General features: G+C 43.7%; 1 protein-coding gene across 2 annotated transcripts in view; it reads left to right on the forward strand.

Moving 5' to 3' along the window:
* Nucleotides 1-12,322, forward strand: part of LOC137528783 (uncharacterized) — a 97,186-nt gene that overhangs the window by 35,948 nt on the left and 48,916 nt on the right. For both annotated transcript variants that reach the window (XM_068250358.1, XM_068250357.1), the window contains exons 8-11: nucleotides 976-1,028; nucleotides 2,279-2,368; nucleotides 4,014-4,127; nucleotides 11,880-11,935. In XM_068250358.1, coding sequence (XP_068106459.1) covers nucleotides 976-1,028; nucleotides 2,279-2,368; nucleotides 4,014-4,127; nucleotides 11,880-11,935 — 313 coding nt within the window. The remainder of the gene's footprint in view (nucleotides 1-975; nucleotides 1,029-2,278; nucleotides 2,369-4,013; nucleotides 4,128-11,879; nucleotides 11,936-12,322) is intronic.

The following is a 12,322-nucleotide window of genomic DNA, read 5'->3' on the forward strand; positions in this document are numbered from 1 at the left end:
GCTGCGTGGCCATGATATGATTAGCGCCAATGCCTTGTCGCTAATCATATCAGGGCCGTGCTTAGCAACGGTGGACATCAGAGTAGAGAGGGAATCCTCTCTTTAAGTAAATATCGTATTTTGTACTCAAGCTTTGGCTCGGGTACACTTTAACTACCTAAAGACCGCCCCACACCAATGGGCGTGGACACAGCGGCAGCCCCAGGACCGTCTAACGTAAATTGGCGTCAAGTCCTGGGGCTCTGATTTGCATGAGATTGTGCGGAGTCCACCCCCTCTTCAGTCTCCGAGCGGCAATCGCCACTCGGGAGACTGTTAGACGGCATGATCGCCATCTATTTACATGTACAGCGATACGATCGGCAGCAGCTCTGTACTTGGGACAGCCGTGTGACACGGTTGTCCCATCCTGAGGCTGGGGAGTGATCGACTGTCATAGGCTAAAGCCTATGACAGCTGATCACCCTGATTGGCTTGCACGGAGAGGGAGGGAGGGAGCAGGGGAGGATAAATAAAAAAAATAGCAAAATTTATTAAAATAAAATAAAATAAATATTTATAAAAAACAAAAATAAACAACTGTGGAGCGATCAGACCCCACCAACAGAGAGCTCTGTTGGTGGGGGGAAAAGGGGGGATCACTCATGTGCTGTTTTGTTCGGCCCTGCAGCTTTGCCTTAAAGCTGCAATGGCCAATTTAGCAATAATGAGCCTGGTCTTTAGGGGAGGTTTAACACTGCAGTCCTCAAGTGGTTAAAATACTTTTCAAAATGCACTAATGTGCAGCAAAACACTTGTGAGGAATCGTCTGCAATTCTCGCAAATGCTAGTGTGATCCCTCCCTGAGATAGAGAGAGAGAGATGGAGGGGAGTGCACAGAAGCTCAGACTTTTCCTACTTTGAATGACCAAACGTAACCATCCACGTGCATCGCCATTTACCTTCTCCTAACATACGCATCCATTTCCTTACCAGGCCATCCGACAACACCCTCCTGGAACTGACATTTGGCAGCACAATAAGACCAGGTATGGAGAAGCAATGCTTATTTTTACCTATGACCGGCAGTTTGGGGGGAAATGCAAGACAGGCCCATTAGAGGGTAGCAGGTAGTTTTTGGGCGACCGTAGCTAATAGACGATAAATATCGTTTTCAGCATTAGAACATTAAAGTTTTTGAAATATGTTAGCATTTTTAAAAATCGATTTTCTCAAAAACTACAAGGTCTTTTTGAAAAGTTCTTTTTTTGACTTGTACCCAATATTCTCCTTTACAAAATCAATTGAATTTACAAATCGTAATTACTTATAAGCATAGTGGCAAAAATGTATGTGAAATTTTGCACAATTGTAGTTAGCGGATTACGATCATCATTACTACCCCACCATATAATGGGGTGTGGGGGTGCACTAATGGCATTGCATATAGAGGTCTCTGGTTTCCTGCATTCACTACACACATCAGTCACTTCAAAAACAAGATTAGGCTCTGTTCACAATCACACAGGCGCTAATGGATTTTTCCCCAGGAAAATTACTGCCAGCGGTAATTTCCACATTTTTTCCCCGCATTCACTAACATTTTTCTGCATGTTTTACACATGCGAGTAGATGGCGTAAAAAAAAGTGCAGAAACATGCGTAAACAGTCGATAAACAAGCGGAAAAATTTTGGGGAAAAAAATTTGTCAAAATTATTGTTTTTAAGTCCATCAAACACAGTGCTAAAGGCTCTAGACTCCATTTAAGGTAATAGGAAGTAGGGATGGTCATAGTCAGCCAACTTCGCTACGCTGGAACTACGCGTAGTTCTACACAATTATGCTTTGCAAACTACGGTTTCGAAATCAGGAACTTCGCTACGTTGGCATTTCGTAGACTACGCATTAAAATACGGAAGCTAAGCGTAGTGCGAAGCGTAGTGTATGCGGACGCTTATGCCCTTATGCGGAAAAATTTCCGCAATAATCCACTAAATATGCGCATGGGTGAACTAATATATGCGTACATTCCACCTTCCAATGCGGAATTGTATACGTATAGAAGGGCAATAATATTTCTGCGCATGCGAAATGATCCCTATAGATGCCGTTACCGCACGTGTAGTAGTTGACTTCGCAATACATACGTCAACTACGCGTAGCGGGCGAAGCTTTAAATGGCGGTACTACGACTAAGCGGAAATACGTACGCAATGTTTTTAAACTTTGTCTATGAGCTACAATGCTTTATTTACAAATGTAATTCTTTATGTTTTCATCTAAATTGTGTTTTTCTAGACAACAATCCAGTCTTGTTTTTTCGCACGGAGAAGGACTTGTTGCTCCTGGGAGTCCAAACAGAGGGAGTGAAAACCTTATATCTGGCGTGTGAGTACAGTTTAAGATCTGTGCATCAATATTTGGAATTCATTCAGAATTTCGTGGATTCTGAGTTTGCATTGTGAAAATACAAAGCCGTAATTTATTGTAAATATATTTTTGCCCTTACCATGAGGTTAAATATGGTTAGTGAGACTTTGCAAAAATAGTTTCACAATAGCTTGCAATTTTTTCGTTGATAATTTATTTTTACATTTTAGGATTTTCTCTTGGAAGTTGTGCATTAATGTCCCACGGAAATGCTCAGTAGGCATCTTTCACTATTAATGCAAAAATTAGAGTGAAAAAATGTCTACTGAGCATGCTCAAACCTGTGCTCAATAGGATTGAGGTCAGTGGACTGAGCTGGCCATGGAAGCAGGTTAAGCTCAGTCCACTGACCTCAATCCTGTTTGTCCTCATTTGTGGAACAAAGTCAAAAGATCACTTCAAAGCTTGTAAACACCACTATCCAATCTGACCCAATATAGAGCTGCCATTATGTCAGCATGAGCCAACATTCCTCAGCAATGGTATCAGCATCGTGTTGAGACTTTTGCCTGCTCATCTTTAGTTCCCTTGTAAGAATCATGAAAATCCTGGAGCTTGGCTTATAGGGAACCAGAGACGAACGTATGTTAAAAATGGAAATAGATGTTATACATACCTGGGGCTTCCTCCAGCCCCATAAGCTTGAATCGCTCCCACTCCGCCGTCCTTCGCTGCCTCTATCGCCGGTATCGGGTCCCGTGACTTCTGCCGGACGTGGCCAGTTCGCATGCACAGGGGCACCCTCTGGCTCTGTACGCATGCGCCTGCGCAGTACGGAGGAAGCGCACTGTGCTTGCATTGACTGGCTCAACTGGCCGTAAAGACGGGACCTGGTACTGGCGGACAGAGGCAGCGGAGAAAGGCGGCGTGGGAGTGATCCAGGCTGATGGGGGTGGAGGAAGCCCCAGGTATGTAGGTGGTGTGGCTAGCTTTCAGGGACAACAAAGGGATGATTTGCATATTCAGCAGTGATGCCTTGTGGGAGATATCATATGCTCACTCCACCCTGAATAATAGCAAATTTATAATTTCTTGTAAAACAAGAAAATGACACAAAACTACGGGTAACATGAAATCACAATTTTGTGTTTTACACGAAAATTCATCCTAAAAAGTTACTTGTAATTACGAAACTTTTTGTAATTACGAAAATGTAGTTACAAAAAAGTTTGAAATTACAAACAATTCGTGTATAGTCGTGATTATGCAAAATTCCGGAGTAATTTTTACATCATTATGATTTTTTCCATTACGATTGTAATCATAAATTACGTGGGATTTAAAAAAAAAAATCGTAACTAGCACATTACGATCATTACTATCTACTATCCCTATGTAGCTTGGAATTGGACCAATTAAATTACTTCTCTGCTGCACATATTTGCATACGATGTGCATAAAATTTACATCAGGTTGTGCTTTCGCTTTATGCCTGGAGACACCTTTCAATAAGCCTTTCAATAAGCCTGTGCCTACCAAAAATGAAAATATGCATTTTGGGTGGGTGTGCCCTTTAAATGATAGCCAAAAACGTACATCTGTGACTAAAGTTCTTAAAGCGTTTGAGCACAAATAAGCTTGGCATTTTTTTTTCGTCTTGCAGCAAGAAGTCCAGATGTAGAACAGGCCACAGTCGATAGATTTAAGACCCAGGCCGTGTGCTTTGAAACGACTTACAATTACTATGTGCCGAGGACTAGTGCACTGCAGAATGATGGTACGTGACTTGCTGTATATTTAGGTTTTATGGAACCCCTTTGTGTGTAATCAGTTGCCTGATGTGTAAGAGTATGAATGGCTGATCGCAAAGGAAAGATGATGACAGCCTACGTAGCATCCGACAAATAAAGGCGGCTGGAAATTTGGGCACCCACTAAATGCCAAGAGTAAAATATCGGTATTAAATACCGATATTTTACTATGGCCAAACCTAACTCTACTCTCACACAGGACCCTTCCTCCCGACGCCTAAACCTTAAACCCTCTACTCCCCGCACAATCTACCTACCCAACGCATAACCCTTAACTTCCGCCAAACACACACACACACTACCTACCTAATGCCTAAACCTAAACTTCCGCCCCCTCCTGCACCTCCTGCACCTAAACCAAAACTCCCCCATACACACTACCTACCTAACCCTTAACCCCCGCCCCCACACACACTACCTACCTAATGCCTAAACCTAAACCCCCACGCCGCACACGACCTACCTAATTCTTAAACTCTCCCCCCCCGCAACACACTACCTGCCTAATGCCTAAACTCCCCCCACCTCCCCCGCACACACTACCTGCCTAATGCCTAAACTCCCCCCACCTCCCCCGCACACACTACCTGCCTAATACCTAAATTTAAGCCCCCACCCCGGACACACTACCTACCTAATGCCTAAACCCCCACCCGGTACACACTACCTGCCTAATGCCTAAACCTAACCCCCCCCCCCACTAGCTACCCAATACCTAAACTCCCCCCCCACACACACTACCTACCTAACCCTTAACCCCCACCCCCACACACACTACCTACCTAATGCCTAAACCTAAACCCCCACGCCGCACACGACCTACCTAATTCCTAAACTCTCTCTCCCCTCCCCCCCCCCCACAACACACTACCTGCCTAATGCCTAAACTCCCCCCCACCTCCCCTGCACACACTACCTACCTAATGCCTAAATTTAAGCCCCCACCCGCACACACTACCTACCTAATGCCTAAACCCCCACCCGGCACACACTACCTACCTAATGCCTAAACCTAAACTCCCACCCTGCACACACTACCTGCCTAATGCCTAAACCTAAACTCCCCCCCCCCACACTACCTACCCAATACCTAAACTCCCGCCCCCCCCGCACACTATCTACCTAATGCCTAAATCTGAACCCCGATCCCGCACACAATACCTACCTAATGCCTAAACCTAAACCCCCACCCCGCACACACTACCTATCCAATACCTAAACTCTTCCCCCCCCCCCACACACACACTGTCTACCTAATTCCTAACCCTTAACCACCCCCCCACACACAACCACTCACACTACCTGCCTAAACCCACTCCCACACACTCTAGCTACCTAAGGACCTATCTCCAGTAGTGCCAGTACTGCGCTTCGATGACCACATCACATCCATGATGAAAAAACACCCCCACATATTATCGGCCTCCACTATAAGCTCCTAAAAATATCGTTATTTGTGCGTCAGCAGTGCCCAATATATAACTGACGCTGTTCAAGCGCCCGCTATTTACCAAATACCAATAGTTAACATTGTCGCCTATGGCGGGGCCCAAATAGTCCACTTGCCACATGCGCCCCTTTTTTACTGTTTCGGGCTCCTTATGCCTCTCACTTTAGGCTCCCTTTAAAAGGGTGGAGTAAGACAGCCTTTTTTTAGAAATTGCAGCAGGAGGAGAGACTCCGGGCACCAAATGGCGTACATGCAAAAAGGGCGTCGGGGAAAAAAGGGCGTGGGGTGTAAACGATAAGTGGCAATAACGTTTATAAAAAATATTGTGTTGTATACCATTTACAATAATGTTTTACAAATAAAAAAACATTAAATAATGTGTATGAGATCGTAAATTGTGAAAACGATAATCTGTTTTGAAAGTGAAACTTATAAATTGCGTTTGTTAAAAAACAATAATATATGTATAATCATTATAATTGTATAATATTGTGTATAACATTCATTTATCGTTTCTTCATGTAATAAAATCTGTAAATATTGTTTGTAACAATGAAAAATAACTGTAGTAAAACATTAGTAAATGTTTTATAAACAGTGAGTAAATTTTAAACAACGTTTTAGTTAAATACATTAAGATATGTTTAATATATTTGTAAAGGTGATTTGTCACGGGCGCAGTTATAAAACGTTAATAATCTCCGGGCGCAGTTATAAAACGTTAATAATCTCCGCGCCCTTTTTTCCTGTTCAGCGCCCATCAAACGATATTTATTATGGGAGTGAATGGCGGCGCCCTTTTTGTCCACCAGCTCCCGGCGCCCTTTTTTACTGCTTCCCACCACATAAGTAGAGATTCACCACTTTATTGCATCCCCCAGCCAAACAGACACTTGCAATAGATCAGCGGTCTGACAGCCGTTTTGCGAGCCTAGCTCGCTTCATCAGAGACCATCTTGTTGTATGGAGGCACAATTTGTCACCGATAACCCCCCATTGGTTGCACAACCATCATCTAGTGCCGACTTCTTCTTCTTCCTTCAACTTTAAAGTGGATCCGAGCTCAGTCTGGGCAGGAGGAGGAGGAGGTTACTAGCCAGAGATTTCAGAGGCAGAGGGGAGGAGAGAGGAGGAGAGGGGAGTGAAGTTTTCACAGGCTGAGGGCTGGAGATGCAGAGCAGCTTGCCTTTGTGTAACGTGACAAACAAAACATGGCCACTCTCATTGTATCACAGGAATAAATAATCATAAACAGTTGAAGCTGTTTGCAGCTAGATTTGCTGTGTAAACTATCTAAACTATCGATAAGATACATAGACAAGTTACTTGTCATAGTTAGTTTTTCATCTCACATCTGCTTTAAAGAGAACCTGAACTGAAAATAACCATACACCGGTCATACTTACCTCCTGTGTAGTCTACTACTCAATCTCTTTCTCCCCTACTGTGTCCCAGTTGTCCACTGTGATCAAATGATTTCTCCGTCCTCCATTTTAAAAATGGCCATTACCCCATCACAGCTTCCTGGTCAGCACACTGTTAAACTGTCATCACCCACTTGAGCCATAGGGAAACATGGACATTACCTTGCACATCCAGTTGTAACTGACCGCTGCTGATATATAACTGACAGCAACTGGTATATTTCAGTTCTGACAAAAAATTGTTAGAACTGGAAGGGATCACTGTAAGAAGAAAATGATGAGCTTCTGAGAGGAACTGATGGTGAGGTGAATATGTAATAATCATTTGCAGCTACGTCATGTGTTTATTTTAAATAATTTTCTTCGCTTCAGGTTCCCTTTAAAAGCCTTTGTTTAGAGCTGCTTTTGTTCATTTCATTTCTATATTGGCTGCATCAGACAACCATGTTGCCACTTGCCAGACCGTACTAATGGAAGGACATAGTGTAAGTGCGGAGTCATAATTTATTACCAAGTGTTAGACAGCCTTGGCCCGAGTCACTGAGATCTTCCAGGGATGTTTCATTACTCGAGAGAAGAATAGCCTAGAACAATGGCAAACGGCCAACACAAAAGAGGAACAGGAAAAATACCATTGTTGCTCTTGCATTTGTTATGTGGTCTAAGAGCCACTTCACACGTGAATCAGATGAAAGTACAGCGATGGCTTCTTACAATGGAAGGAAATCACAAGTATCAGTTCCGTTGTGGTTAATGACACACTTGTAGTTATGAGGCCACTTTCACACTGTCATGTTGTATTGCATCAGGTGATATAATTGCAATATGATCATATTGTAATCAGAAATAGATTAGGATGTAATAGGGCCCAAGGCAAAGTATTTGATTTGACTCCCCCCTTGTGGTCTTTTTGGTAAGCTGAATAAAGATAGGCCAGAGAAGGTGGGGCCCTCGACACCCACTAGGCCCCAGGCAGCTGCCTATGATGCCTGGTGGATGATCCGGCTCTGACTGTAATGGTACATCCGCATTGGTGCATTAGCAGTGCCATATGGCAGAATGTGCATTTACAGTTAAGCATACGTTTTATGTACAGTATCATTATGATTATTAAGTATTTATATACTGCCAACATCTTCCACAGCTCTGTAAAGAGTATAGTCTAGTCACTTAAAGAGACTCTGAAGCCTAATAAAACCCCCTGTTTTTATTTCCTATTCCTCTTAAGAATTAGTGTCATACCTGAAACACTGCATCCCTGCGGCTGAACGCTCACTTAATCCCCCCGAAATCCTGGGGGAAAAATCCACCACTTTCAAAGTCATGGATTTTGCTGCCAAGGGGAGGCAGAGCTTAGCGCTGTAGCTCTGCCTCCATTTGCGTCAATCTGCGCTGGTCGCCGCCTCTCCCCGCCCCTCTCAGTGAAAGAAGACTGAGAGGGGCGGAGATCCGCGCAGATTTACGCGAGTAGAGGCAGAGCTACTGCACAAAGCTCTGCTTCTATGCGGGAGACAATCCCCAAATCTCCCCCCGGGGATTTCGAGAGGGTTAAGTGAGCGTTCAGCCACGGGAATGCAGCGTTTCAGATATGACAGAATAGCAAACAAAAAACATTTTTTTTTGAGGCTTCAGATTCTCTTTTACTATCCCTCAGAGGGGCTCACAATCTAACCCCCACCATAGTCAAATGTCTATGTATGTATCGTGTAGTGTATGTAGTCTAGGGCCAATATGGGGAAGCCACTTAGGTTATCTGTATGTTTTTGGGATGTGGGGGAAACCGGAGTACCTGGAGGAAACCCGTGCAGACATGGGGAGAACATACAAATTCTGTGCAGATAGTGCCCTGGCTGGGATTCGAAATGCACAATGCAACATTTTCCCTCCATTGCATTGCGATCCTGCTTTTATACGATGTGCAGCGCCCCAGTGCAGGGAGTAACTAACATATATGGTGGCCCCTGCAAAAACGTAGCATATATTTAACATACCCCCCACACACACAAACCGTCCCTGCCATCTCCTCCCACCATGCAGAGTAGCACAGGGAGTGGTGTAATATTTGACCTGCTCTAGGGCTGCAAGTCTCCTCCATGTGTCACAGCCGCAGACTCTCTGCTGGCATTCTCTGGCTCCAGATCACGTGACTCACATCAGTCATGTGATCATGAGTAAGCGAATGGCAGAAGTGAAGTAGGAAATGTGGGACACAGTAGCAGCAGATGTTTTGGCGCCACCATAGGCCCCCATTGAAATAGCGGTACTGAGGGAACATTTGGGTGCCCACGGTTTTTTGATTTTCTTTTGTTGCGGTGATTGGGGCGGGAGGTGGTTAAGGTCAGGTATGGGGGCGAAGTTTAGGCATCAAGTATGCTGTTTGTGCAGTGGGGACAGTTAGGGGTTAGGCGCCAGGAAAAGTGTCTGTTTAGGGAACAGTTAGGATTAGGCATTAGGAAAGGTGTGTGTGTGTGGGGGGGGGGGGGGGGAGGGCAGGGCGTTAGGTAGGGTGTATGTGTGGGGGGAGATGGGGAGGGTTAGGCATCAAGAAGGGTGTCTGTGCCACTGTTCACCTAAAAAATATGCCAAAAGCTATGGCCTGCCAATTGGCCGACCCTGCAACATGCCGCTATTGTCTCCCTTGCAGAGTGGCGATTTGTAGCATGCCCGACTTGTGCGTTCAAGCATGCTTCAGTATTTATAACTGCCTGTCCTGGCTCCGGCTTGCTTCCTCTAATGTCCCGTACAACTTGCAATGCTCCAGGTCACACTTTCCTGTGATCGCAGGAAGCCTGGCTCTCTAGTGACCAGTTCACAAGCTGCAGGGACCCTCGAGGAAGCAAGCAGGAGTGAGGACAGGTGGCTATACATACTGCAACATGCTATGCAAATGGGAGACCCCCACACACATCACTCTCATATATATACCCCCCGCAGATAAGCCGACCCCCCACTTTACACCCCAAGTTGGGTGACAAAAAGTCGATCTATTTGTATTAATATACAATAACTTTTAATTGTATTATAAGTAATACTGACAACCATGTATCATAATAAAAAAGAAGGCCACGGAAATACACGTATTGAGCCTGAGAGGGATCTGTATAAATATATTATCATGAAAATATGATAAAGTAAACAAATAAATATGTGACAATTGAATCAAAAATTATATTATTGCCAGCTGATGGCCCGGCGTTGCCCGTGTATGTATTTGGCTGGTGTTGGCTCCACCCACTTTAACACACAAACACTCAATTACCAAGTTTGTGAGCTTTGCGGTCTTTGGCATCAATAATTTGCATTGAAATTAAACAAATCTGATTGGCTGTTTGTGGTTCCATCCCCTTTTCTGAATTTGAACCCCAGTCACCCAATGACCAACTGTACCAGGTTTGAGGCTTGTGCCATTAACAGTGCCAGAATGGCAGCAAGTAAATATTTCCCTTGAAAATCAATAGGTGAATTTTGATTAGCTGTTGTAGGCTCCACCCACTTTTCCTGAATATTAATCCCAGTCACCGAGTGACGAACTGTGCAACGTTTGAGAACCCCGCCATTAAACAGTGTAAGAATGGCTGCAGTTTACATTTTCCCAGTGCAATTTGTTTTTGTCTCCGCCCACTTTTTGGTTATGGGGATAAAAAGTATCCTATATGTTATTCCAGGTAGTGTACTATGTGTACATGTGCTAAATTTCATTAAAATCCGTTTAGCCATTGTTGCGTGCTTGAGTAACAAACATCCAAACATCCAAACTCAATGACCAAGTTTGTGAGCTTTGGGGTCTTTGTCATCAATAATTTTTATATTCCCATAGAAATTAAACAAATCAAATTGGCTGTTTGTGGATCCGCCCCTCTCCAGCATTTGAACCCCAGTCACCCAATGACCAACTGTAGCAGGTTTGAGGCATCTGCTATTAACAGTATAAAAATGGCAGCAATTCAAATATTCACCTTGAAAATCAACAGGTGAATTTTGATTGGCTATTATAGGCTCCACCCACTTCCCTGAATATTATTCTCAGTCACCCAGTGACCATCTGGGCAAAGTTTGAGAACCCTGCCATTAACAGTGTAAGAAGAGCTGCAGTTTATATTTTCCCAATGAAATTTGGTTTAGACTCCACCCACTTTTTGTAACTTTAACACACAGAGACTCAATGACCAAGTTTATTAACTTTGGGGTCCTTGGCATCAATAATTTGTATTTTCCCAGTGAAATGAAACATATTTTCTGAATTTGAACTCCAGTGACCCAATGACTAACTGTACCAGGTTTGTGGCTTGTACCATTAACAGTGTAAGAATGGCAGCAATGTAAATATTCCCCTTGAAAATCAACAGGCAAATTTTGATTGGCTCTTTTATGCTCCGCCCACTTTTTCTGGATTTGTAACCTTTGTCACCAAGTGACCAACTTTGCCAAGTGTGGGGACTCTGGCTTGATTACTGTGAGAATGGCAGCCTTTTCCATTTTTTCCATTGACATGAATGGGTGAAATCTGACTTGCTGTTTGTAGCTCCGCCCAGGTGTGCAGGGGGGGACGCGAGACCCCCAGAACATATCATCCCAGGTAGTAAGGGATCTGTATGCCAAGTTTCGTTCAAATCAGTCAAGCCGTTTTCGAGTGATCGCGGCACACACACACACACACATACACACACACACACACACATACACACACACACACACACACACACACACACACACACACACACACACACACACACACACATACATACATCCGATTTTATATATATATATAGATAGATAAAGCTCAATATTCCTTGGTGTTGTGTTTGTTTATTATTCTATCAAAGTTGTGTATCTATATTTTTCAGAAGCGGAGAGCTGTGTTGGGAAGCTGGAGCAGATGGTCCCCATTAACTTCCGAAAAGTAAGTGCTACTAAGCTGGCAGTGACCACACACACACTGACCCTATATTCAGGGGTGCGACTTAAAATCATGCCCTTCCCACATAATTTTGACCTGACCTCTGGAGACCCCCCTCCCCTTTCCCCACATCCATGCAGTGACATCCAATGCCACATAATCTGCTAATTACAATTACGCAAAAATGTGCACACATTTTTGCAATTACGGTTATACGTAATTACGATTTGCACATTCAGTTGAGTTTGCGTTACACATTCCTAATTTCATGTAATTTTTCTGATTACTGTAACAGCAAAGCCCCCATGCACTCTCTTATCAAACTGCTAAAAAGAATTGTGGAAAAAAGTCAAAAAAGTTTTTTTTTCAAAAAGACTGTCGTTTTTGAGA

The sequence above is a fragment of the Hyperolius riggenbachi genome, chromosome 8 (genome assembly GCF_040937935.1).
Source record: "Hyperolius riggenbachi isolate aHypRig1 chromosome 8, aHypRig1.pri, whole genome shotgun sequence".
NCBI classification, from domain to species: Eukaryota; Metazoa; Chordata; class Amphibia; order Anura; family Hyperoliidae; genus Hyperolius; species Hyperolius riggenbachi.